Below are 27,500 nucleotides of genomic sequence, written 5' to 3' on the forward strand. Positions count from 1 at the left end.
GCTCCGCTTTTATCTAGAAATTTGGGGAAATCCAAAAACTATCCTACCACTGTTGCTGCCATCATTCCAGCTTTGTTGGGTAGGCTTTAGAGATTGTCTACCAACTTCCTCCTATGACAAAGGAGCATTAATCCCACTCTTGTCCTCCTTCCCTCCTATTGGTACAGTTATGCCACTATTTTTAACTTCTTCTTTTATCACCAGTGTCTCGTCTGAGACCCTACTTTGTAAGAAAAGGATATTTAAAATGATCTTAGTCCATTTTATGTTGCTACAAAGGAATACCTGATGCTGGGTAATATAAGGAGAAAAGGTTTATTTGGCTCACAATTCTGATGGCTGGAACACTCAAGATTGGGTATCTGCATGTGGTGAGGGCCTCAGGCTGCTTCCACTCATGGCAGAAGGGGAGCCAGTGTGTGCAGAGGTCATGTGGTGATGGAGGAAGGAAGAGAGAGGTGGCAGGTACTAGGCTCTTTTTAACAACCAGCTGTCACAGGAACTAATAGAGTAAGAACTCACTTATACCCCTAATCTCAGGGAGGGCATTCATCTATTCCTGAGGGATCTGCCCCCATGTCCCCACTTCCCCTCAGGCTCCACGTCTAAGACCTGGATCAGATTCCAACATGAGGTTTGGAGGGACAAATATCCAAGCCATGGAATCATCCTGACTTTGTTCTTTAGCTCTCCCTGCACTCTCTGAAATCTGTGCTTTTATGTTTTCAAGACTGATAACAATCTTGGGTAAGAGAAAATGATGTAAATTGTCTTATCTTCTGCTATAGGTTAATTTTAAAAGATGAAGGTCAACACATAGTTTTACTTTATTGTGCTAGTAAACTATTCCAGAGACAATCATGTGTAGTAATAGATTACTTTCTGGCACAGCTCTTTGTTTTTCCTGGTGTTTTTAATTGCCTCCTTTATCATATGCATTTTGTTCTCCCCTAGACTCCTTCCACCTATTATTCTCTGAGCCCCTTTTTAACTGGAGAGTCTGGAGTTCTGTCTTCCCACCACAGCCTGGCCCTGCAACTGTCTAGGCCTGCTTTCCACTGTGCTCATGGATGTCCAAATCTTGGCTGTGCCGCTTAGTTAGGTCCACTGTTTCTTGGGATCTTCATCTTTGTTTCATGTGCTCTCTCATTAAATTAGAGCACAGTTCTCAAGTAACATTCAAAGAAAGAGTGCATGTGAGATAAACTTTCTCAGTTCTTATATATCTGACGATATCTTTATTTTACTATTTCTTTACTAGTCCGCCAACAGACAACATCTGTGTTTTTTAATTCTAGCTTTCCAGGCTTCCTGGAATGATGCTCTGTCTTATATTTTTGCCTTACATTTTCCATGACTTTGTCTTGTTATCTAAGTTGAAGAAGCTTTTCTTGACTTATCATCTGGACTTTCAGTAGATGTTTTATCTTTTGCAGTTGTTTTAATTTCCATCAACATTTCCTTATCTTTGACTGTTCCTTTTTTATAGCGTCCTATTCTTGGTTTAGGAATGTAATCGTTGTGCAAATCTTTCTGAGGATACTTACCAGAGTTCATTTTAGTTTTCTTTTGGTCTCCAAATTATCTGTTTCCTCCAGGGTTATTTTTTTAGGCCATAAGCATTTCTCAAATGGCCTGATGTCTTTCATATTCAAGAAGGGGTCTGTGGACCCTTCTTGGTTGAGCCATGGGTATCTGGGCACAGCTCGCTGGTCATAAAACATTGATTCACCTTAGTAGGCAGGAGCCAACTGTGACACTTGGGGACTCCCCACTGTAGGGCCCAGGGGCTTTGCTTGAGGACCCTACTTATCCACAGAGGGTACATTTCATGTACGCAGAGGGGAGCCCTCCCTTTTTGGGGAGAAGAGTAAAAATTTATCCATTGGGTTTGAGGGGATACCTTGTCCAACCTCTAGGCTTTGCCCAAGCCTCCCCTGTGTCAGAGCCCTCCTGGTCCCTTCCTGGGTCATCCTGTGTGGGATCTTGCCTCTGTTGGCTTTCAGTCTCCTGTCTTCTGATACTTGCACCCCCCGACACACCTCTCTTTTGCATTGCTGTGGACTTATACATTTTAAATAATTCTTTCCTTTCATGTGAAAGAGACCTCAGGAGGGAGAGAAGATAAATCCTTATCCCCAAACCTCTTCTTGAACTGGGAACCAAGCAATCTATTTGTGACTTTGGTATTTTACCAAGAGTTCCTGACAAGCACCACCAAAGCCGTGTGTCTTCCCTGTTACAGGAGTAACCTGGACAAGCTGTACTATGGCCTGGAACTCGCCAAGAAGCAGCTGCGAGCCACCCAGCAAACCATTGCCAGCTGCCTTTGCACCAACCTCGTCATCTCCCAGGGGCCTTTCCTATACTGCTCACTCATGGAGGTCAGGCTTCCCACAGACCACAGGTGCCAGGCCACAGCACTGGTGGCCGCCTCTGACTGACCATCTCCCCTCCATAGGGCACTCCGGATGTCATGCTGTTCTCTAGGCCAGTGTCCCTGAGCCTGCTCAGCAAACACCTGCTCAAGTCCTTTGTGTGTTCGGTAAGGGGCCAGGTGGGCACTGTGGGTATGGGAGGGCAGGTGCTTGGAGAACACCCTGGACTGGGAGTTAGACGCTGGCCTTGGGGTGCCTGTGGCTGTTCACCAGGCTCTAGGCACATCCATTACTTTTCTGAGCTGTCTTCCTCAGTTAACCCCTAGGAACCTTCTAGTTCTCAAGTTCTGGCTGTCCAAGTCACTCAGACGAGTAGGGAGGGGCCCTTGCAGAGTGAACAGGGCTGGGGCTTGTGTCCTGTTGTCTCAGGTCAGGGAAAGTGGGATGGTTGCAGCACAGACTGGCTTCCCAGCAACAGCTTTTCCACTAGGCTGATTTCCTGTGCCTGGCTTTGTCTTCTCTGTGGCCTAACCCCTCTTTGCATTGGCCTGGAACACACTCCTAACTTGGCTGGCTTTAGGACAGCGGTCCTCACCCAGCTGACATGGGGCTTCTCCCAGATGTGACATTTCAATAATTGAAGTCCTCCTCTGCTTTAAGATTGAGAGTTTATGCTGGGGGCTATTTCAAACAAAATGTGCTAACAGGAAGTTGAACTTCTTTTGCTGCTGAACTAACCAATAAAATGATGACAGATGATATGTGTTCTGTCAATCAGGTAATGTCAAAGATGAACTAGGGACAAAGCATGGGCCTTGAAGTCCTCTAGGCTGGGTTCAAAGATCACCCTCCTCATTTGCCAGTTGTGTGACATGAGGTAGATGATCTGGCCTTAGCTTCAGTTTCCTCATCTGTGAAATGGGTGAACACATACCCACTTTAAAGGATCCATTTATTTATCAGACATGTGTTGAACATCCACCACCTGCCTGGCCCTCTTGTTCTGGAGTGACTGCCCATCCTGGTGCACATCCTGAGACACCCCTCAGTCCTAGACACACCAGGAATGCTGGTCACCTGGACTATAGGGTGTGGGTGCTACAGGCACAGCAGAGAAGGAGACCTTGAACCTCTATCCTGAGGAGCATGCTGGCGAGGGGGGACAAGGGGTGGTGGCTGCGGTTAAGATGAGGGCACATGCCAGGGGATGGAGCAGGACGAGGTAGGGTGGGCTGGGGCCTCCTAGAGAAGGTGGCAGCTGCCACAGGACCTGAAGGAGGTAAGGGAAAGGACAGCAGGGCAGGCTCCCTGCAACAAACAGCCAAGGAGCAGTGGGGCTGGGCTGGTGCACAAGGAGGCTCAGGGATACAGCATCATGGCCTGGGAGTGGTTGGGTGGGGACCAAGGCGTCTCTTCTGGTCACAGTCCCTGGAGGCTTTGGGGAGTGCAGTGACAGGGCGCTATCGGGCTCTGGACTCTGAGTGGTGAGCTGGAGCCCTCCACGCCTTGACAGAGGGTGCTCTCCGACTCCACAGACAAAGAACCGGCGCTGCAAGCTGCTGCCTCTGGTGATGGCTGCCCCCCTGAGCATGGAGCATGGCACAGTGACCGTGGTGGGCATCCCCCCAGAGACTGACAGCTCGGACAGGAAGAAGTGAGCAGCCTCCACTCATCCTGGGACTGGAGGGTTGGGGGTGTTGGGGGTGTCAGCTCATTAGCCCTGCTAAGTAGAGTGGCATTTGCCTCTAGTGTCTGTCCTGGGGCCAGGGTTGGGAAGGATTCATTGTAGGTGGCCTGGCCCCCGACATATCTTGTGTGTCCACAGCTTTTTCGGGCGGGCGTTTGAGAAGGCAGCAGAAAGCACCAGCTCCCGGATGCTGCACAACCATTTTGACCTCTCAGGTGAGAGCATCCTGCCACTCTGCCACGCTTCCCCACCTGAACCTCCAAGGCCACTGCAGACCCTGGAACCAGGCAGATTGGCATGACTGGAGGAGTCTGGCCAGCAGCCCTCTTGACCTTCCAGATCCAGCCCTGGGCCAGGCTGCTCCTGGTGGCTCAGGGAGCTCTGGTTAGCCTCAGGCCCATTGGAGAGGGAAATAGTGTTTCCCGGGGGAGTGACAGGTCTGGCTCTGGCCTTATAGCCAGCACTAAGGATCACTTTCCTGGCAAGCCTAGGGGACTGGCCACCAGGACTCCTGGGCCCCAGGCCTCACCTGTCAGGGTTGGGTTATTTCTGTTTCGTTGGGTAACGGAACAGCAGGTCCTGTGATGACCCAGGACATTGCCCTGTGCTGCGCCAGCCACCTCTACACAGGCCAGAGGTGTGTGTCGTTAATAGGTGCTACCTGTAAGTCGGCTGGGACAGTGGCCCCACGTATGTGTCAGATGAGCCCAGAGTGGATGGGCCTGCCCACCCATTGCTTCCCCAGACACCAGCACAGAATTTGGTTCACGTTTGGCTATGTTTGCCTTATTCTTGTTGACAGGTTTTAAAGTAAAACAGACTAACTGATACTTCACTCTGGGTTAGTTTGTTAAAGTTGCCATAACAAAGTACCACAGACAGGGTGGCTTCAACCACGCGTCTCCTCCCAGTCCTAGAGCCGAGAAGGCCCAAGTCAAGGTAGGGCAGAGCTGGCTTCTCCTGAGGCCTCTCTTCTTGGTTCACATAGATGGTCACCTTCTTGCTGTGTCCTCACGTGGTCTTCCCTCTGCACACCTCCCTGGTGTCTGTGTCCAAACCGCTTCATCTTCCAAGGACACCAGACAGATTGGATTAGAGCCCACTCTAACAACCCCATATGAACTTAATTACCACAGCCACATTCTAAGGTCCTGTGGGTTAGGGCTTCAACAAAGGAATTTGGGGAAGACCATTCAGCCCGTAACAACCTCAGTACTTCCTGTACCTTTGAGAAGGACATTTTCTTGCCTCACCACCATGGATTCCTTAACGATGATAGACACTGTCATGGGAGACCCAGCCTTTGTTCAAGTGGCCTCAGCCATCTCAGAGTTGCCTTCCTTGAGCCAGACCCAGCCATGACTGTGGCACTGTGTGGCACTGGTTTACCCTGCACAGCAGACCCTGCTAACTGTTCTGTGTCTGTGATGGGGAGATCTGGAGGATGGCCACGGGCCTGCAGAGTATCTGGCCTTCAGTATACAGGGAGGATTTGGGCTGGGAGCTGCCTGGTTCTCCTAAGAGTGGAGAGCCAGGGGTAGACAGCCAGAGTGGGCCGTGGCCAGTGCCCACCTGCATGGGCTGGGCCTGGGGTTCTCGGGGCTGTGGCTGGTGGCATAGATGGCTCCCAGGGCCAGGCCATCCCCATCCTGGGGCCTGGTTTTGCTTTGCGGTAAGGGTCTGTGTGCTCGGCTGAGCTTGAGGGCCTTGCGAGATATGGGCAGTTTGCACTGTGGTGGCCTCCCCCACCCAAGGCCTTCCACAACCCACTTGGGACAGGGGTCCATGCCAGGCAGGGTGGGCAGGCCCGTCTCTGTCCAGGTCTACAGGGCCCCTCCATGTGTCCCCTCTGTTGGCTTCCCAGGGCAGGGCTCTCCCTGCAGGCCCCAGCCCTGATCTCTCTAGCAGAGCAAACAGCAGTTCTGAAGATGAAGTACAGTGAGACAGAGACATACAACCACTGAGTGCAGATTCCCCCAGGCCTGGAGGAACCACGCACTTTGGAATGTGGTGGAGGCCTGCTCCAGAGTGGAAGGCAGGCTGGGGGAGTTCTGTGCCCTGTCTTGTGTTCCCACTCCTCCCTTCTCACAACTGTTTTTCTTTCATTACTTCAGTAATTGAGCTGAAAGCTGAGGATCGGAGCAAGTTCCTGGATGCACTTGTTTCCCTCCTGTCCTAGGGTGAGTGGGGGGTTCTGCAGGGATGGAAGCAGCGGCCCCGCTCCTCAGAGCCCGACCATGATGCCCTGCTCTGTCCCTCAACAGAGGCTTTTACTTGGGTTTCAGACCAGAGCAGGTTCTTGAGAAGATTGGGGCCAACACATTTTTCCCAAGTATATCTGTCCCTAGGCTGCCAGCAGGGCCACAATTGGAGCATTTTGAGGCAGCTAATTTCATTAAGTCCCTGCGAACCCTTCAGAAAGAGCTGGTATTCACCTTCTGCTGACCGCACTCTGGGGCTGGGCATTGCGTGTGACACATATCACACGAAGACTCCCTGGTGCTGCCCTCAGAGCCCCCCTGGAGCCTCCTGTCAGCCTTTGGGTCAGGCCCTGGGCAAGATCCCGCAGAGCAGGCATCTGAGTTTTTGTATGCTTGGCTTATGAGAAAGCAAAAGTGTTGGCAGCCGCTCAGCTGGAAATTCCAGAGCACCGGTTCTGCTGGGACCTTCACCAGCACACAGCTGTCCTGAGGGCCCCCTTGGGAGTCACTGGCAGGCCGCTGACCCGGGACACCTCCCACTGCCCCTTGTACTACCTGTTTCTTAAGGGTTCCTGGGAAATAGGTCTGCCCTGTGTCTTTGTGACCATCTCTCAACCCAGGGTCCCCACAGGGAATGCCACATCCAGCCCTGCATCTTCCCGAGCCCTAGCCTGGAAGCTGCAGCTGTGGCAGATGGGCCCTGCCACGGCTCTGTTGCAGGAGGTCCCTCAGGCCAGGCCTGGGGTCCTCCCCACTCTCCATCCATCCATTTGTGCGGGGACAAGCACCTGTTCTCCTGTTGGGGCTGGAGTGAGGGGTTCTGCTGGGAACAGCATAGGGGCCTCAGGGACCCCACAGCCCCTCTCAGGGTGGCCTGGGCTACACGGGGCCCATGTTGGGGGAGGGGCTCTGGGTCAGACCCTCGGGGTTTTGGGCAAGTTCTGTAGGCTCATCAGCAGTGACCTTGGGCCAGCCACCTGATCAGGCTTGGCCTGTCTCCAGCAGCGGAGTGGGCGCTGGCAGCAGACCTCTCCCCTGCAGCCTGCTTGGTGATGACATTAAGCTGTTGCCACTGAGGCAGGGGTACAGGTGGCCTGGGCCAGGAGGGCTGAGCAGCAGTGCTGAGGAATGGAGGGAGAGACCCCATGGGAGGGAGCCAGGGGTCCAGCTGAGCAGCTGGGTGGGGTCCATGAGGTGAGAAGGTGCCCAGGCCAGCAGGCAGGAGCTCTGATGTAGGACAGCTCAGCCCAGGCAAGGGGTGCTGTGAGGACAGCAGGGGCCTCTCAGTCTGGGGTGGCCTTGCCCTCACGAGTAGTCCTGGCTACTCAGAAGCACTGCTCAGAGGGAAGACCTGGGCAATTTGTTTAATTAGGTAACACGTCAACATTGTTTGAAACTTGTTTTTTCTTGTTTTCTTTTCTAGAATTTGATTTCTTCAGGAATAACCTTCTTCTTATTTATATACCTGGTTTCATTTAGATTGTAAGTTACGGACGTGATTCAAGATGCAGAGGCCATTTTTTATTAAATAAAATGCTTATTTTAGGCTCCATTCCCATCGTGATTCTGGTCTCGAGGCCAGTGCTTGGGTGTGCCCTGAGACTTTTGTGGTTCCAGGGAGCCCTGGTCCTGGGCCCCAGGTGCCCTCAGCGCCTGGCAGGAAATTAGCATGGGTATTGGCCCCAAGGACAAGATCTCCTCACTCTGTCCTCCAGGCCCTCCATGTGGCAGTGGGCAGAGATCAGGACCCCTCAGCACCCCGCCTCCTGAGAGCACCTGAACTGGCCACTGCCCAGTGATGCCAGCCAGTACCTGGCTTTGTTCACCTACCACTTTCTCCTGTCCACCTGGCCTCAGCCACATAGCAAGTCTACTCTCTCAGCCATTCCTCCACCCGTGGTTCCCCCCACCCCTACCTCGTGTCACTGTCCAGCACTCATTCAGGTGCCCCACCCTGCAGGCACACAGTGGGCACACGGCACCACAGAGGAGGAGGATAACAAGGGGAAGGCCTCAAGCTGGGAAGGCCCAGCTGGCTAGGGGTGCATGGATGGAGACACTGTGCCCCCTAAGGCCTCTGGTCACAGGAAGTCCCACCTGGACAGGACCTTAGTGACCTCCATGGCCTTCAGAGCAGTGAGGGCTTCCCATTCAGGGGAGTCATGAAATTAGCTCGTCCCACCCCATGCAGACATTCCCCGGAACATCACTGAGTGTTGGGGGTGGGAAAGGAATGAGGTTTCTGCCCTTCCTGGTGGGGAGAACTATTCATTGACTGGGGCCATCTCACCCTGTCACCTGGGGACACAGGTGCTGAAGCAGCAGGCAGGCTGGGGAGGTCACCTGTGTGAGGCATGAGGCCACTGGGCCAGCAGCTGTGCTGGGTAGGGTCTTTGAGGGCAAGAGTGATTTGGTTAGGTTTTAAGTCAGTGATGAAAAGCTCAGAGTGGCCTGGAAAATTGCACACAGGTGGGTGGGTCTGGTCTTGGTGCAGGTCTTGGCAAAAGGCAGTGGGCACAAAAGGGTCAGAGTCGGACTGGAGGCCAGGCCCCTCCCCTTGCCTCTGATGGTTTTCACATTCCCAGGGCCTTTGAGCTGCCTATACAGGCCATTTGGGAAAGCTCAGAGGCTGTGCAGCCGCCTTTCTTTGCTCTTACTTTCTTAGAAAAGGGCTTGCATAGGATGCAGCCCTCCTGGGCAGCCTTGGGCTTCAGCTTCTGACCAAACGCACCAGACCCAGTACTACCAGCCCCACTGACCAGGTGCAATAATGTAGAGTTTCCGTTTCTGCCCATGGCCACAGCCCTGGGATCACACACTGCCAAGCTTGGGGACTGTTTTTGGTCCCTGCTATACAGGCCCAAGTGGGGCACACATCAGGCCTGCTGAGGACCTCTGCACCATGGTGCCCCTCTCCCTGTAGCTCATCCCACCCGCTGGTTCCACGGTAGCTCCCAGGAAACTGCCACACATTCCAGCGGCTGTCCTAAGCACCTCTGAGCCCACATTCTTGGGGTTCTCCCACTGCTCCATGATGGTAGCCTGGCCAGACCTGGGAGACTCCCTGCTACTAGGTGTGACCTGGTCATTTCTGGGCAGGCCCTCCAAGGCCAGGTTGGGGAAGATGCCAAGTCTTCCTGCCGGCTGGGCTTAGAGCTCCTTCCTGTAGCATGCCCCTTCACCAGCTGTTCTCTTCCGCTTCTAGCTTTATGTCAAAAGTTAAAAATGTATTAATTCAAAGTGCCTAGAACAAGGCTAAAAACACTGAGCTCTCAATGGCTATGCTAGATGGCTCTGGACACCCCACCCACACCCCAAGGTGCCTGGCAGGGGCTAGCACTGACTCCCAGGCCATGCAGCCCCCGGAGGAAGAAGGTTACCTAGGGTGCCCCCAGCAGGGGCTAGCACAGGTGCTAGTGGTCAGCACCAGTCTGAGTAGGCTGCCAGACCACTAGAGTGGGCACAGGCTCTGTAGGGAGCTATGCTGGGACTGGTAGAGGAGTCAGGACGAGGGGCTGAAGCCAAGCAGTGCACTCCAGGCAACCAGCTGCCAGCACTTCCTCCCATGGCAACGCCACTGTTGTCCGGCACATCCCGCATTCATCTCTGTTCCTGCCCCACCCATCATTGGAAAGGGCCTGGTCGGGGGTTCTACAGACCTCTGTGACCGCTTGATGGGACCTGGGACTAGGCAAGCCCTGAGAGCTCAGTGGAAAACCTCACCTTGTGCTGAATGGGGCTCGGCCCTTTCTGGGAGAAGCCAGCAGCCTAGCTGCTCATCCCTAGCACTTCTCCCATCACAGGACCCCCACTCACCATCCTGTGTTGAGGGCACTTCACCCTGCATTTTCTGCCACTGCTCCCACTCCTGTCCCATCCCAAGCCCCCTGACGCAGCAGCGGCTCTTCTGACTGCAGATCCCACCTTTCTGGGCTGTAGTAAGTGGTGGCTGTGTCTCCTACCTGGTGGGAAGGTGGCAGGGAGGATGGAAAGGGCCCCAGCCACCAGCCCTGGGAGGAGGTCACGAGAGTCCCTGGGAGGGCGGGGCTAGTGGGTGATGAATGGGGCTGCTCGACATGGAAGATGGCTGGACAGAGAACAAGACACAGGTAGGAGAAAGTTCAAATCATTTACTAAGCAGATTCTTAGCCTTCCCACTCCCACCCGCTCTCAAGCTCCGGTGCCCACAAGCCTTGCCTGGGGAGATGCTGGAGTCAGACCGGGTGGTCCCGGCCAAGTCACTGGTCCCTGGCCTCAGGCCCCGTCAATGGGGTAAAGACCAGCTGTACAAATCTCTCTGGTGGGGGCCCTGGGCTCTCCATCCGCCCTTCCGAAGTCAGCAGGAGTCTCTAGGAAGTAAGGCAGCAGCCAAGACCCCCAGCGTCTTCGGGGGAAAGTGACATCCTCAGTCTGACACCAGCTCTGCCTATGGAAACAGCGCCGCAAACAGAAAAGGAAACTGTCCAAGTCCACCTGTTCAAGGTAGGGCCCGGCTGGTGGCAGGAGAGGGCCGGCTGCGGGCGCAGGCAGGCCAGGAATCGCGTCTAGGTGCAGAGCCGGACGTTCCGCGGAGCCTGCGCGAGGTGCGACCCAGCAGAAGCCGTGGTCCCTGCGGGGCTCCCCAGGCTTATCCAGTGCATCGCAGGCGTGGCTGGTAGGAGGGCCCCGCCATGCCTAGTGCCCTCAGACGTAATTCTTCTTGTCGTAATCGCCGGTAGCCGTGGGCCGCCGCGGCGCTGAATACTTCACAGGGAAGCTGAAGTCAGGACGGCCGGTGCAGACCCAGGCGCCGCAACACAAGAGGCCGCCTCCTAGCATGAGCAGCGCAGTGGCTGCCCAGCCGATGTACAACGCTGCACCCAGCTCGTACTTCTGCGACACGGGCACAGTCGGGTCGTAGAATTCGCGGACGACAATGTTGGCGAACCAGCAGAGCGGCACGAGCGCCAGCAGCCCACAGAGCAGGTAGAGCACGCCGCCCGTGAGCGCCACACGCGCCTTGGCCGGGCCTGGGGCCACGCAAGTGGTGCACTGCGCGCCTGCCAGGGCCACGAAGAGCGCAACGAACGCCAGCAGCACGGCGCCCACGGTGAGTGCCCGCGCCGCCTGCACCTCAGTGCTCAGAGCTAGCACCGAGTCGTACACCTTGCACTGCATGTGCCCAGTGCTCTGCACCACGCATGACATCCACAGCCCCTTCCAGGTGGTCTGCGCCGTCACGATGTTGTGGTCCAGGAAGGCGGTCACCTGCCACATGGGCAGCCCGCATGCCAGGATCAGACCCCCCCAGCCCACCAAGCATAGCACCAGGCCCAGGATCTCCAAAGCTGCCGACCCCATGGCTAGAGGCGAGACGCGCCCGACGGCCCCCAGAATCCCCAGTGGCACGGGCGCCCTGGGCGGGCCCTGGTGCCTTTACGCCCGCGCTCCCGGCTCCCGGCCCCAGCCCGTTTGCCCCGCGGGTCAGTCGCACCTCCTCGGTCTGCCGGCTCCGGCCGGGAGGTACCCTCTTTGAAGGTTCGGGGGCGGATTCTGTCCCCTGGGCCCGGCCCCCCGGCCCGAAGCACCCAATCCATGTGCAGGCCTCGTCCGGCAGCCAATCACAGAGCCCCTGGCAGCTGAAGTTAGGGAAACAACGGCGTTTGGGGGTAGCTGAAGGCGAGAACAGCTCCCCGCCTGGCCGCCGCCCCCCGCCCCCCCCCCCCCCCCCCCCCCGTGTTGTCCTAGTCGCGGTCAAGCGCATTCTGTGGCGCGCTTCTTGGGCCGCCCCCCTGCGTGTCCCGGCCCCGTCACTTCAGAAGGCACTTGACCCCCAGTCCGCACCACCGCGTTCACCCCCACATCCCCGACTGAGCCCGATGGTCTCTTCCACCGGGGCCCGCTCCGCTCGCTGACCAAGGTTTGCAGGAGCCCCCCAACCCCATCACTGCTAAAGAGGCCTGTGTAGGGGGCTCTCCAGAAAGCCCGCGCCAGTGTCCAAGCCCCACCCAGGCCCTTTCCAGCACTCTCACTCTCCAGCCCCACTCTGAGTCCCGGCACTGTCTCTCCCACCCCATGGCAAACAGACGCCAGGCAGTCATGTGGAAGTCAGGCCCAGAGCCTCAGCCTCGCCCCCCACACCACTCACTGCCTCTCTGGAGCCTGAGTCTCTGGCACAAAGTGGTGGCGATAGGGGATTTCCCCTGCCTGGGGACCCCCCACTCTCCCAAGCCGCAGGGGCTTCCCAGACCTCTCAATCTTCACTGGGCTGCTCCTCTTCCTGCAGTATTGCCCGCACCCCATCCTTGGGGCCCCGTTCAGGTGACACCACTTCAGGAAGTCCCAGTGACCCAGCACACTGGGTGTGCACCCAGGGGCAGTGGTGGCCCCAGGCCTAGCAGCCTGCTCTGGCCTTCAGACAGGAGAGACAAAGGGACACAGAGGGGCTGTGCCCTGCCCTCCCACCAGTGGCGATGGTGTCCCTGGCACCCCAGCCCCCAGGCCAGCCTCCGGAAGCCAACTTGGAGTTTCCTGGCCAGGAGGAAGAGCCCCCATCCTTGCTGGAGGAGGGAGGCGCGGGATTTCCGGGCATTCTTCTGCACAATGGCCCAGCCATTTCTCGAAAGGTCCACTGGGGTGGACACTCTGGGCCCCCTGAGGCTCAGGTGGGGGGCACCAGGCTCCAAAACCCACAGCCCCATGGGGGTACCAGCTCCTTTCTGGCAGTTCCCTCCCCAATCTCTGTCTGCTCCTTTGTTTCCAGTAAAGTTTGGACTCCAGGCCCTGGACTGAGGACATTGGGTGCCCAGTTCTTTTATCTGGTCCGTGCTCAGTTCCATTGAACAGGACCCCCATAGAAAAAGTATGGCACTGAGGCTGGTCACAGATGTGGGGGCTTTGATGACTCTCTCCCTCCTAGAGCCAGGCTCCCTTCTTCTCTTCAGGGGGTTCTGAGACAGTAGATGAGATAAGGCCAGCGCCAGGGCCTGGCTCGCCCAGAGTGGTGAGGCTCTGAAGGCAAGTGTGCCCGGCTCTGGGGCTGGAGGGAAATCCTACCCTCTTTGCTCAGCCCCACGTGGCCTCTCCCTACCAGATATGGCTCCGAGAACCACTGCCTTCTCCCAGCTATCACTTCAATCACTGCTGTCCTCCTGCTGCAGAGCCATGGGCCATGCCCCTTCCTCTGCAACCTTCTCCTCTGTCCACTCCAGGGGCCCAGCTGACCCACCCGCCCTCTCACTCTTACTACCCACTCCCAGCCCTTCCATGGCACCATCTTCCTGGGATGACTGCCTTGGCCTCCATCAGGGACCTGCCCTTGCCCAGCTAGGCCACCCTGGCAGGCCCCTCTCCTGGACCTCACCCTACCTAAGACCCATGGCTCACACTGCCTATGGACCATGAGCCAACTCCCAGAACAGCCCAGATTTATGTGTACTTGCATGCACAAGGACTGGGCAGTCCAGCGACCAGGCTTGGCATGGCCCTGAGCACACACTCTACTCCAACAGACTCACCTGCCTGTGAGCCTCTCCTGCCTGCAGTGTGGGTCTGTCAGGTTGGGTCCTGCTTATCTTCTAAGGTCACTTAGAAGTTGCTGAGGTCACTTCCAGGAACACCTTGCTGCACCATTCCCCAGCATTGCTTTTAGAGGCTTGAGCTTGACCTGTCCATTTGCTTGTTGACTTTCCTGCCCAGTATCTAGGAATAACCTCCACAGGGTGGCTGTCTTCTTGCGTCCGTCCCACCCAGGAGGCTGCCTGTCGCCCTCTAGCCAGCTTGGGGCTGCAGCCAGCCCAAGGCTCTCCCTCCTCACCTGGCTGCCTGTTTTTCTTTTCTCCCAGCTGGCACCCTAGAGTGGCCCCGGCAAGCTCATGTTTCTTTGGCAGCAGCCTCGCAGCATCTGAGAGACGTGGGAGAAGAGTCTCGGGCTTCACCTTTCACAGTCTGATTTCCACCCCAACCTCACTGTGTTGGTGGAGGCCCCAGGCTGCAATGGAACCAGTTCCAATGCAGAAATGCTCTAAGAGGGCTGCAGGGGCTGACACTACCCTGCACAAACCCACCTCAGATGGAGCCTGGCCTCTGAGTAACCCAGACCAGACTCAGGAGCGGCGTGAGCGTGCACCCACCCTTCCTGCCACTCATAGAGGGTCTGCCCACCTGCTGTGTGACAGGCACTGTCTCTAGGCAGAGTATACAACACAGGAAACTCCTGTCCAGAGGAGCTGACAGGAACCCATCAACCAAGAACTCGGCAGGAAAGAGTGCTGAAGGCCTCTCTGAAGAGGTGACATTTCACACGGATCCAGGGAAGAAGTTCTAGGCAGAGCAGAAGCAATAGCCAAGTGCAAAATTCCAGAGGCGGGAAGGGGCTCAGCATCCAAGGGGCAGAAGGGCCTTGTGTCCAGAGTGTCACAGTGGTCCAGGGCCTGCAGGTAGAGGTCGGAGGTGTCCTGGTTGGGCAGGGACACAAATCCCTGATCTCTGGCGAAGGGCCTTTGGGGCAGAGTGCTGGCCAAGGCCACCTGCTCACCCCCCAGCCATTGTTCTGCTTTCCCAGGGGAAGTATGGCAGGATCTCATTAATTGTGTGTGAGAAAAGCCTGAGTCTGCAGAAAAGCCAAGTTTATCTTGAGCAGCTGCTGGCTGACCCTGCCCCAGGGTAATCCGGTGACCTTCCAAGGATAAGCTAAGTTTAGGCTCCAGATTCCTGGGACTGGGGTTTGGGAAACTCCTAGTTAACAGATTTGATTTCAGGGGACATGAAGAACAACGTTTCTTCTTTCGGTTTTGAAACAGTTAAGGATGTTTCCTTCCATTTCCGCAGATCTTAGCACAGAGTGTGGCCTGGTGCCCTTTCTTGACACAAGCCAGTACTCCAGCAGGCTGAGAACAGCAGCTGGGGTCCTCCTGCATCCCTGAACACTGCACCAGGTGCCCGAGGCACCCTGCGTGGGGTCCCTGAGTGGCTGTGATGAGGTGAGCAGCAGCACCCAGAGTAGGCACTGCCAGACTCAGCGGCGTTGCTGGTATTGTTATTACTCTTTGTGGTTAAGCACAGGCATGGAGTCAGATTCGCCCCCCACAACAAGAAACTTTCTGGACTAGTGAGGCAGCCTCTCTGCCAGTCCCGGTTCTTTTTTGCCATTCCCGAGTGCCACCCACCCAGGTTTTCTTCACAGCTCACCCAACCTCAGCCCCGCCCCTCAGTAGGCAGGCATCGCTGGCTGTCAGTCAAAACTGGAGGTCACTGTGGCTTTAACTTCCCCAGCAGGTGAGGGAGCAGAGAGCTCCAGTGGCATCCACAAAGATTCAAGGGGTCTATGGAATGGCAAGCCAGGCCAGGCACAGTGGCTCACACCTGTAATCCCAAGCACTTTGGGAGGCTGAAGCAGGTGGATCACTTGAGGTCGGAATTCGAGACCAGCCTGGCCAACATGGCGAAATACCAGCTCTACTAAAAATACAAAAATTAGCAAGGCATGGTGGCGCATGCCTCTAATCCCAGCTACTCAGAAGACTGAGGGACAAGAATCACTTGAACCCAGGAGGTGGAGGTTGCAGTGAGCCAAGATTGCATTACTGCACTCCAGCCTGGGAGGCAGAATGAAACTGTGTCTCAAAAGAAAAAAAAAAAAGAATGGTGAGCCAAGAGGTCCTATAGACCCCTTGACCCTTCGTGGATCACACCAGATGGTGGTCTCTGAGCTCTGCTTGGTCAAGAGCCACCCAGCAGCCAGGGGGAAGCCAATCAAAGCCCTGGTAAAATGGCAGCAGTGCCCTCCGGGGCAGAAGCAGCTCTCCACCCCATCATCCCTCCTGCCTGCACTGCCTCAGTGACCTTTCTGACCACCCTCCTTACCCCATTTCTTCTTTGCATGCTGCATTTGCAATAATTTTTTTTTAAACAATGACTCACTCTGTCACCCCATTTGGAGTGCAGTGGCATGATCTCTGCTTACTGTAACTTCTGCCTCCCTGGCTCAGGTGATCCTCCCACCTCATCCTCCCAAGTAGCTAGGACCACAGGCACATGCCACCACACCCGACTAAGTTTTGTATTTTTTGTAGAGATGGTTTTGCCATATTGCCTAGGTTGGTCTCGAACTCCTGGGCTTAGGCAGTCCTATCATGTCAGCTTCCCAAAATGCTGCGATTACAGGCATGAGCCGTGGAGAGATGGGGTTTCACCATGTTGACCAGGCTTGTCTGGAAATCCTAACTTCAAGTGATCCACCCACCTCGGCCTCCCAAAGTGCTGGGATTACAGGCATGAGCCACCATGCCCAGCTGCAAATGGTAGCTTAATTCTTTGGAATAGTAATGGGAGTTTCTTTCTCATTTATATTGGTCACTTTTATTTCCACTTTGGTGTATTATCTATGCACCTACATAAATACTGAGCATAAATACTGAACGTTTTTCTCACTTTCTATGTTAGGAACATTAACTTTGTCACGTATGTGGCTGATACCATTGGCTGTTTGCTACTTACCCTGTTTGCTGGTTTGTTTCTGTTTCGCGATGGGGTGTCATTACATTTCCCAGGCTGGTCTCAAAGTCCTGGGCTTCCAGCAATCCTCCCACTTCAGCCCCTGAGTGGCTGGGACTAAAATCATGTGCCACCACACGAAGCAAATTTTTAGGATCTCTTTTCAGGATGTCATAGAAATTTAAATTTTAAATATTTGAATCTATGAAGGCTTTCCCTGTGCGGCTTCTATCTTTATTTTTGTAACCACTAAAATCGTCTCCCATATCCAGAAGATCCAAATTAACTTACATTTTTGCATTTTTCTCTTCTGCTTACTTTCATGGCAATGAAGGCTTCCAATTCTGACCAAGATGGATGAGATTAACAAAGGATTAGAGTTTGCAGAAGACAAGAAACACACAAAGGAAAACTAAAATACATTAAAAAAAAAAAAAAGGAGCACAATATTAATGAACTCTGGGACAACCTCAAACAACTTAACACACATATAGAGTCCCCAAAGGTGGTTGGAGGGGAAGAGAATAGAAAAAAAAAATACTTCGAAGAAACAATTGAAATTTCACCAAATGTGATGAAAATTATAAACCTACACATCCAAGATGTTCAACAAATCCCAAGCACAAGAGACATGAAAAGTCCACCAAAGCGGCCAGTGCAGTGGCTCATGCCTACAATTCCGGCACTTTGGGAGGCGAAGGTGGATGAATCACCTGAGGTCAGGAGTTTGAGACTAGCCTGGCCAACATGGTGAAACCCTGTCTCTACTAAAAATACAAAAATTAGCTGGGCCTGGTGGCAGGTGCCTGTAATCCCAGTTACTTGGGAGGCTGAGGCGGGAGAATCGCTTGAACCCAGGAGGCGAAGGTTGCAGTGAACCAAGATCACTCCATTGCACTCCAACCTGGGTGACACAGTGAGACTCCGAAAAAGTCCACCTAAGTACATCATAAACCAAATTTCATAAAACAGATGCTAAAGAGAAAGTCTTAAAAGTATGGAGAGGAAAAAAGACACATTGTGTGTAGAGGAATCAGGATAAGGATGAGATTTCTTGTTGGAAACAATACAAGCAAGAAGATACTGTAGCAATATCTTTAAAGTGCTGCAAGAAAAAAATTCCCTCTAACCTGAGATTCTTTTTCCTTTTTTTAGACAGGGTCTCACTTTGTCACCTAGGCTGGAGTGCAGTGGCACAAAGATGGCTCACTGCAGCCTCAGCCTCTGGGCTCAAGTGATCCTCCTGCTTCAGCCGCCCAAGCCCCCAGATAGCTAGGATTACAGTCATGCGCCACCATACCCAGCTTTTTTTTTTTTTCTTGTATTTTTTTTGTAGAGATGGAGTTTCACCATGTTGTGCAGGCTGGTCTTAAACTCCTGAGCTCAAGTGATCCGTTCACCTTTGCCTCCCAAAGTGCTGGGATTACAGCATGAGCCACTGTGCCCAGCCTTAACCTAAAATTCTACACTCATCAAAAATATATTTCAGAAATGAAGGCAATACCACGTCCATGAATGAGCATGAAAGAAATAAATGAAGGCAGCCAGGTGTGGTGGCTCACGTCTGTAATCCCAGCACTTTGGGAGGCCAAGGTGGGTAGATCACCTGAGGTCAGGAGTTTGAGACCAGCCTGGCCAACATGGCAAAACACTATCTCTACTAAAACTACAAAATTAGCTGGTATGGTGGCAAATGCCTGTAATCCCAGTTACTTGAGAGGCTGAGGCAGCAGAATTGCTTAAACCTGGGAGATGGAGGTTGCAGTGAGCCGAGACTGTACCCCTGCACAACAGAGTGAGGCTCCATTTCAAAAAATAAAAAAATAAATTTTTAATGAAGACAAAACAGACTTCTGCTTCCTGGAAGACAGACAGACATATATTTCCCTCTTCCTTCCACAAATAAAAACCCTGAACATTATAAATAAAGCAAACATAAGAAGATTCTAAGTGTTACAAAGAAGGCAGACAAGTTAGAGACTTAGAGCCAAGGATGAAATGGTGGTGTTACCCTGGGTTGTTTGTTTGTTTGTTTGTTTCTTTTGTTTTGTTTTGTTTTTGAGACGGAGTCTTGCTCTTTTACCAGGCTGGAGTGCGGTGGCACGATCTCGGCCCACTGCAACCTCCGTCTCCCGGATTCAAGCGATTCCCCTGCCTCGGCCTCCCAAGTAGCTGGGACTACAAGCACGTGCCACCATGCCTAATTTTTTGTATTTTAGTAGAGACAGGGTTTCGCCGTGGCCAGGATGGTCTCGATCTCCTGACCTCATGATCCGCTCAACTTGGCCTCCCAAAGTGCTGACATTACAGGCATGAGCCACCGCGCCCAGCAGGGTTTTTGTTTTTTTATTCTTATTTATTTATTTTAGAAACAAGGTCTCATTCTGTCACCTAGGCTGGAGTGCAGGGACACAACCATAGCTCACTACAACTTTAAACTCCTAGGCTCAAGTGGTTCTCCCACCTCAGCCTCCTAAGCAGCTCAGACTACAAGTATGCACCAACTACCCAACTTATACTTTTAAAAAAATTTTTTGTAGAGACAATTCTCACTATGTTGCCCAGGCTGATCTTATAACTCCTGGTCTCAAGAATCCTCCTGCCCCAGCCTCCCAAAACACTGGGATGACAGGCATGAACCACCGTGCCCAGCCTCCTGCGTTATCTTTTTGGCTCATGTATCCCAGACTGTATAGAGAGGAGATGGACACCCAGAAGCACAATGAGTACAGGCAAAAAATAAGTGCCAAGAAAAGCCTGTTCTGTCTAGCCAGAACATCAGGACAAATATAGACTAGCAAGACGAAAACATTTTAGACGATAACCATTCTACTCAAGCCAAACTACTTCAGAAAAAACTGTGGCCCCGCCCTGCCCTCAACAGCAAAGACCAGTGGGGAGCCTAGACTCCTACCCTTGCCAGCCTGTAACCAGATGCTCCAGCCTCCTACTGAGGTGTTAGAGGAGGCCAAGGAGGACTTGGGTGGAAATAAGTCCCCTTTCCCCACCACAGTGTCAGTGGAGACCACCTGAGGAGCCTGAACTTCCACTCCTAACATGGTAATAAGGCCCCCCTCCAGGTCCTCACTATGGTACTATCAGAGGAACCTAGTGGAGGATAAGGACCTTCATCATTTTCCAGAGGTGATGAGGCTCTCCCTGCCCACACATGGTGCCAGTGGAGGCCACGTGGAGATCAGCAGACATTCCTCTCATCCATACCTGGGATATCACAGGAGGCCGAGTGGGGAGCAGGAATCCCAGCCCCACCCAGCAGTCACAAGGATCCCCGTGGCCCCAAGTAGCAATGCAGGCAGGGTGGAGAACCTGGACTTCCACCTCCACCTGGCAGTAAAGTGTCCCCTCTCCCTGCCAGAATGGTGTCAGAGGAAGCCTGCTAAAATATAAGATTTAAATAAGACCCACAGTCTTATAATAACCAAATTATCCAACTTTTGGTTGAAAATAAGTCATCAGGCCGGGCGCAGTGGCTCACACCTGTAATCCTAGCACATTGGGAGGCTGAGGCAGGCAGATCACGAGGTCAGGAGATTGAGACCATCCTGGCCAACATAGTGAAACCCTGTCTCTACTAAAAACACAAAAAATTAGCCAGGCATGGTGGCGCATGCCTGTAGTCTCAGCTACTCAGGAGGCTGAGGCGTGGAAAATTGCTTGAATCCAGGAGGCAGACGCTGCAGTAAGCTGAGATCATGCCACTGCACTCCAGCCTGGGACACAGAGCAAGACTCTGATTCAAAAATAAAAAAGAAATAAAGAAAAAATAAAATAAGTCATTATACCAAATACCAGTAAGATATTAAACTAAGTTGGCCGGGTACAGTGGCTCATTCCTGTAATCCCAGCACTTTGGGAGGCTGAGTCGGGCGGATCACTTGAGGTCAGGAGTTGGAGACCAGCCCAGCCAACATGGTGAAACCCTGTCTCTACTAAAAATACAAAAATTAGCTGGGTGTGGTGGCAGGAGCCTGTAATCCCAGCTACTCAGGGAGCTGAGACAGGAGAATCACTTGAATCCGAGAGGCAGAGGTTGCAGTGAGCTGAGATGGCACCACTGCACTCCAGCCTGGGAGACAAAAGGGAAACTCTCTCTCAAAAAATAAAAAAAAAAAGAAAGAAAAAGAAAATATAGAAAGTCTCACAAAGAAGAACCACATAGAAATTTTAGAACTAAATACAGTAACCAAAATTTTAAGAGGTCATTGGATATCAGCTGAACAGCAACATGGAAGGGACAGAGGAAACTACTAGTGAATTGGAAGCCAGAACAATGCAATTATCCCATCTGGGCCAGCTGCAGTGACTCACACTTGTAATCCTAGCACTTTGGGAGGCTGAGGCAGGAGGATTGCTTGAGGCCAGGAGTTAAAGACCAACTGGCCAGCATAGTGAGACCCCATATAGATTAAAAAAATTTTTAACCCAATTATCCCGTATGAACGAGAGAGAAAATTCATTGAAAAAATAATAAACAGAGCCTCAGAAAATGTGAGATCCTAACAAAAGACCTAACATCCATGTCATGAGAGTGCCAAAAGGAGCAGAGAAAGGGAGTGGGGTTAACAAAGTACTCAAGGAAATAATAGCTGGAAATTTCCTGAATTTAGCAAAAAGAAGAAGAGAAAAAAAACCCTACAGATTTAGGAAGTGAAGTGAGGCCGGGTGCACTGGTTCACACCTGTAATCCCAGCACTTTGGGAGGCCAAGGTGGGAGGACCGCTTTAGCCCAGGAGTTCAAGACCAGCCTGGGCAACATAGTGAGACCCCTGAGAGAGAGAGAGAGAGAGAGAGAGAGAGAGAAAGAGCACGAGAGCGAGAGAGACAGAGAGCGAGTGAGCACGAGAGAGAGACAGAGAGAGAGAGGGAGAGAGAGACAGAAAATTAAATGAGCCTCAAACATGATAAACCCAAATAAATCCATCCCAAAACTTTTTTTTTTGGGGAGGGGCGGTGACTGATCGCTCTGTGGCCCAGGTTGGAGTGCAGTGGCACGATCTCAGCTCACCGCAACCTCCACCTCCTGGGTTCAAGCAATTCTCGTGCCTCAGCCTCCTGAATAGTTGGGACTACAAGTGCATGCCGCCACATCCAGCTAATTTTTTTGTATTTTAGTAGAGACAGGGTTTCACCATGTTGCCCAGGCTGGTCTCAAACTCCTGAACTCAGACAATTTGCCCGCCTCGGCCTCCAAAGTGCTAGGATTGCAGGCGTGAGCCACTGTGGCTGGCCCAAAACATCTTAATTGAACTTCTGAAACCTAAAGATAATGCAGACAGAGAGAAAAATGACACCTCACCTATAGGGGAAGAAAATGAATCAAATGACAGAGGACTTCGCTTCAGAAGCCAGGGAGACCAGAAGAAAGTGCTAAAAGAAAAAAAATTCTCAATCCAGAATTCTATGTCTAGTGAACATATGATTCAAGAATGAAGGGGGAAAATATGCTTTTCAAGTGAAGGAAAGCGAAGAGAATTTATTGTCAGCAATATATGCTGAAAGAATGCTAAAGGATGTTCCTTAAACAGAAAGGAAATGGTAAAATAAGAGTCTTGGAACATCAGGAAGGAAGAAAGAATATGATAAGCAAAATACTGGTAAATATTAATACAACAGACTTTCCTCCTCCTCTTGAGATTCCTAAATTATGTTTGATGGCTGAAGCAAAATTTTTTTTCTTTTTTTTGAGATGGAGTCCTGTTCTGTCACCCAAGCTGGAATGCAGTGGCGGGATCTCAGCTCATTACAACCTCTGCCTCTTGGGTTCAAGTGATTCTCCTGCCTCAGCTTCCTGAGTAGCTGGGATTACAGGCATGTGCCACCACGCCCGGCTAACTTTTGTATTTTTAGTAGAGAAGAGGTTTCACCATGTTAGTCAGGCTGGTCTCAAATTCCTGATCTTGTGATCCACTCCCAAAGTGCTGGGATTACAGGCGTGAACCACCGTGCCTGGCTTGGCTGAAGCAAAAATTATTACACTGCCTAAAGTGGTTCTCAATGTATGCAGAGGAAATATCTAACATAAACAATTATATTATAAATGGGGGAGAGTAACAGGACATTAAGGGAGGTAAGGTTTTTATACTTCATTCCAACCTGTAAAATGTTGACGCCAGCAGACTTTGATTATATAATATACATTATATTGCGTGTGTGTGTGTATGTGTGTGCATTCTACAACCACTAAAAAGCCATACAAAGATATCAAGAAGAAAAAAATTGTAATAAATGCTGGGGCGAGGTTGCAGAGAAAAGGGAACTCTTATACACTCTTGGTGGGAAAGTGCACCCACCTAGTACTGTAAACTAGCCTAACCACGATAGAGAACAGCACGGAGACCAGTCTGGCCAACATGGTGAAACCCTGTCTCTACTAAAAATACAAAAAAAAAAAAAAAAATTAGCCGGGCATGTTGGTGTACACCTGTAATCTCAGCTACTCGGGAGGCTGAGGCAAGGGAATTGCTTGAACCAGGGCAGTGGAGGTTGCAGTGAGCCAAGATTGCACCACTGCACTCCAGCCTGGGCAATAGAGTGAGACTCTGTCAACAACACACACAAAAAAACTAAATAGCTTAAAAAGGATGTTGACTATTTCTAACACGAGGAAATGATAACGTTTGAGATTACAGATATGCTAATTACCCTAATATAATCACTAATATATGCATCAAAACATCACTATGTATCCCACAAATATATAAAATTATTGTGTGTCAATTTAAAAATTAAAAAATTTACCGGCCGGGCGCGGTGGCTCAAGCCTGTAATCCCAGCACTTTGGGAGGCCAAGGCGGGTGGATCACGAGGTCAAGAGATCGAGACCATCCTGGTCAACATGGTGAAACCCCGTCTCTACTAAAACTACAAAAAATTAGCTGGGCATGGTGGTGCGTGCCTGTAATCCCAGCTACTCAGGAGGCTGAGGCAGGAGAATTGCCTGAACCTAGGAGGCGGAGGTTGCGGTGAGCCGAGATCGCGCCATTGCACTCCAGCCTGGGTAACAAGAGTGAAACTCTGTCTCAAAAAAAAAAAAAAAAAAAAATTAAAAAATTTAAAATGTATTTAAAAGGAGTAGATCTCTATGCACTGACCTGGACATATCTCTAACAGATCTTATTTAGTGAAGAATCATTCAAATTTAGCAAATTACACATATCATGATACTGTGTAAACTTAAATTCCCACAAAAATAAAACTGTCAACTGTTGTTGTTTTGGTGAGACAGAGTCCCATTCTGTCACTCAGGCTGAAGTGCAGTGGCATGAACATGGCCCTCTGCAGCCTTGACTTCCCAGATTCAAGCAATCCTCCCATCTCAGCCTCACAAGCAGCTGGGGCGACAAGTGTGCACCACCAGGCCTCACTAATTTTTTTGTTGTTTTGTAGAGATGCGGTTTTGCCATGTTTCCCAGGCTGGTCTTAAACTCCTAGGCTCAAGCCATCCTCTGCCTTGGCCTCCCAAAGTGCTGGGATTGCAGGCCTGAGCCACCTGGCCAAAACTATGTACTTTTTGATGTTTATTTTTATGAATACAAATGCACAGACAAAAGTCTAAGGCATACATGCCAGATTGATACCTATTATTGTCTTTGTGCAGGAAACTCTGGGATTTACTGGGGGAGATATCAGGGATTTTTTACTTTTTTTGTATTCTGTACATTTTTTTAATTTCATGACTTTCTATATTGCTTAAAATTTTACAATATGAATGTGTTTACATCTTACCTATAAAATTATTATTTCTTCAATGAACAGTTGTAGCTTATATATAATTCCTTCAGAATAAATAAATAGAAGAAAAGAAGAACATGAGGAAAAGCTACATGAAGAGACATACTTAACACTCTGGACAACTCAAAATGTAATTTTAAGGAATATTGAAGTAAGCCACAGGAAAGCAGGGAAAAGAAAATTTTTTCTTTATTCTGTTAATGTGGCGATTCACACTATGTAATTCTATACCAACCTTGTATTTTTGCGATAAACCCAATTTAGTCATAATGATTTATCTTTTTTTATACATTATTGGACACAGTTTACACCTCTGTTCAGGAGTGAAATTTACCAATAATTTTATTTTTTGTCCTGCTCTTGTTCAGTTTGCACATCAAGGTTATGTTAGTTTTGTAAAACTGAAGTGAGACTGTTTGTCACTTTCCTATTCTCTGAAATAATTTGTACAAGGTTGGAATTATCTGTTTCTTGAGTGGCAGAATTTGCTTACAAAGTTATTTTAATGTTTTTGGGGGAGGAGGGGAATATTTTAAATTACTGTAGCCACCAACTCCTGAGCGTAAGTGATTCTCCCACCTCAGCCTTTCAAGTAGCTGGGACCACAGGTGCACAAAACGACACGTAACTTTTTTTTTCTTTTGCAGAGACACAGTCTCACCATGTTGCCCAGGTTGGCCTTGAACTTCTGCCTCAAGCAATTTTCTGCCTTGGTCTCCCAAAGCACTCGGATTACAGGCATGAGCCACCACACCTGGCCAATTTATTTATTTGACATTTTATATCCAGCTCTTGGACCCATTCCTCCTTTGTCCCATCTTTGGCAGGGGGGGTGGGGGGGAGAGAGAGAGTGTGTGTGTGTGTGTGTGTGTGTGTGTGTGTGTGTGTGTGTGTGTGCGTGCGTGCGCGCGCCTTTTATTCCCTGCTTTCCCTCCTGCCTGTTTAGCACTTATATCTACTGTGCCTATTTCATGGTTGCCCTCTAAAGTTAATGTCTGTTTTTCCCTCCTCCCATTCCAATGGGTATTCTCCCAAAACCAGAGCCTTAGCATGTGTCACCTGCTACCAGCTCACATGCTATTGTTGCTGAGCGCACGTGCTGGGTGTGACTGGTGTGCAGCATCCAATGGGGGAGCTTGGAGAAGGTCCCCGACCTCCATGCCCTCCTCAGACTGTGGCCGCACCCAGCTTGCCAGACGGAGAGCCCAGGAGCAGGAAGCCAGTGTAAACACAGGGCGGGCACCTACACTGTTCCCAGGAGCCAGTCCTTAGATCCTATCTGGCTCTTACCCTGCCTTTGTCAAGCCCTCAGGACTTGGCACCCAGGCCTGGCTTGGGTGGAAATTTGTCCAAACAAGAAGTGAGCCAGAGCTGGACATCCAGGACCAGCCCAGACCACGCAGAGGGCATAGGGACAGTCTCCCTGGGCCTGCAGCCCTTCCCGGGGCTGCTCTTGGTGGCCCAGGCACCCTGGAGGATGTGCAGTGCCTCTCTGTTCACCCGCACCCCTGGGGGGCCGGCAGGACATGGAATGTGGGTGGACATACAGACACATATGCATCTAGCCCTTGGCTCTCCTCTTTGGCCCCCTTCAGACAGTCCTTTCTCTTCACACTACTATGGAAAAGGCACCAGTGGGGATGCCCTGCCCTGTGACTGGCTGTGGCTGGCCTGGCTCCTGCAGCGCACGCTGGTGGAAGGAACATCCACATTGCAGAAGGCACTGCTACAGACTCATTCCACCCACAGGCGGACCAAGCCTGGGGCAGGGGGACAGGACCCACACACTGAAGCGACAAGGGATGGAGAAGGGCTGGGCAGAGGGGACACAGCCACCTACCTGGCAAGCTAAGAGTAGCTGCCCCTTATGCGGGTTTAGAGAAAGCAGCAGTTCACCAGGGTAAAGGGAAATGCGAGACCTGGCTATGAGCAGGAACCAGTACCCGCAGGAAGGCAGGGGCAACGCGGAACCCCAGGGAGGGTCAGTTGGGGTGCAGCCAGGGGAAGCCAGCCAGTGCCCTGGAAAAGAGCTCGCAGGACTGAAGCCCAGAGCCTAGGTTGCTGCAAAGTTTCCCAGAAGCAGCTGTTCAACAATAATCACACGGCCACATCTAGCTGGGAGGAAAGGTGAAACGTCCTTTAACTAGGTGGCCGCCGACTAGCGACACACAGAGCCTGTATTCTTGCTGGGGAAGCGACCATCCTTTGCCACATGCTGGGCTCCAGGCAGAGGGCTAGGGGCTTTGGGCAGGCAAGGAGCCCAGGAGAGCAGACAGAACCCGCATGCTTCCTCCCCAGTCCCATTTAATCAAACAGGGAAGACAGTGAAAACTAATAATCCCACACCAGTAGGGGAAATACTTGAGACTGTCACCAGTTGACCAGAAATTTTGGATGAGTTTGAAGAGTTTTTGGAAGAGAGGAAGCAGACAGGATCAGGGCATTGCTAAGGGTACACAGGCAGGAGCCACGGCCCTGAAGGAGCCCCCAGCGTGGGCAGGGATGGCTGCCGTTGCCAGCCTCAGCCCTGAGAGCCGCTTTGTGAGGCAGGTGGAGCAGTTCGCTGGAGGGCCCACCACAGAGGCCAGGGAGGCAGCAGTGAGTTCTGTGGTGCAGCTTTGGGCGGAAAGACAGATCCTGCCAGGAGAAAAACCAAGTGGAATCGGTTAAAGGAGGTCTCTTGGTGGTCCTAGGGTGTTGTGGGGGAGGTTAAGAACAGGTCTCCCACATGCCTGATGACAGTATGAGGTGACACAACCACTCGGAAAATAGTTCCCCAGTATCTCACAAAGCAGAATAAGTGCCTAGCCCATGAACCAGAAAACAAGGACCCATGTGTACCAGAGCCGTGGTACCAGAATATCCATGGGAGCATTACCCTTAACCCCTTAATAGCACTGACTAGAGTGCACCCAAGTGTCCATCAACAAGAGGCTGGGTGAATTCACTGTGACATATTCACACTGACACGGTGCAATACATGCAGTGTAGAGCAACACACAGCTTGTA

At 51.8% G+C, this 27,500-nt stretch overlaps 2 protein-coding genes across 2 annotated transcripts in view; one reads left to right on the forward strand and one right to left on the reverse strand.

Moving 5' to 3' along the window:
- CDC45 (cell division cycle 45) overlaps nt 1-7,818 on the forward strand; it is a 42,906-nt gene extending 35,088 nt beyond the window's left edge. Inside the window, exons 14-19 of the mRNA XM_032269779.1 lie at nt 2,246-2,384; nt 2,462-2,545; nt 3,914-4,032; nt 4,204-4,280; nt 6,180-6,245; nt 7,690-7,818. Coding sequence (XP_032125670.1) covers nt 2,246-2,384; nt 2,462-2,545; nt 3,914-4,032; nt 4,204-4,280; nt 6,180-6,244 — 484 coding nt within the window. The 3' untranslated portion in view covers nt 6,245; nt 7,690-7,818. The remainder of the gene's footprint in view (nt 1-2,245; nt 2,385-2,461; nt 2,546-3,913; nt 4,033-4,203; nt 4,281-6,179; nt 6,246-7,689) is intronic.
- A 2,558-nt stretch (nt 7,819-10,376) lies between these two features.
- CLDN5 (claudin 5) lies at nt 10,377-12,724 on the reverse strand. The gene has a single exon (XM_032269782.1). It carries the CDS (start codon nt 11,604-11,606, stop codon nt 10,950-10,952), a length of 657 nt encoding a protein of 218 aa, XP_032125673.1. The 5' UTR covers nt 11,607-12,724; the 3' UTR covers nt 10,377-10,949.
- Nucleotides 12,725-27,500: the final 14,776 nt, after the last annotated feature.

The sequence above is a fragment of the Sapajus apella genome, unplaced genomic scaffold (assembly GCF_009761245.1).
Source record: "Sapajus apella isolate SASKATOON/1434 unplaced genomic scaffold, GSC_monkey_1.0 scaffold198, whole genome shotgun sequence".
Classification (NCBI taxonomy): domain Eukaryota; kingdom Metazoa; phylum Chordata; class Mammalia; order Primates; family Cebidae; genus Sapajus; species Sapajus apella.

Excerpts from the sequence above, each read along its gene's own strand:
- CLDN5 (XM_032269782.1), bottom strand. The coding sequence starts at position 11,606 with ATGGGGTCGGCAGCTTTGGAGATCCTGGGCCTGGTGCTATGCTTGGTG.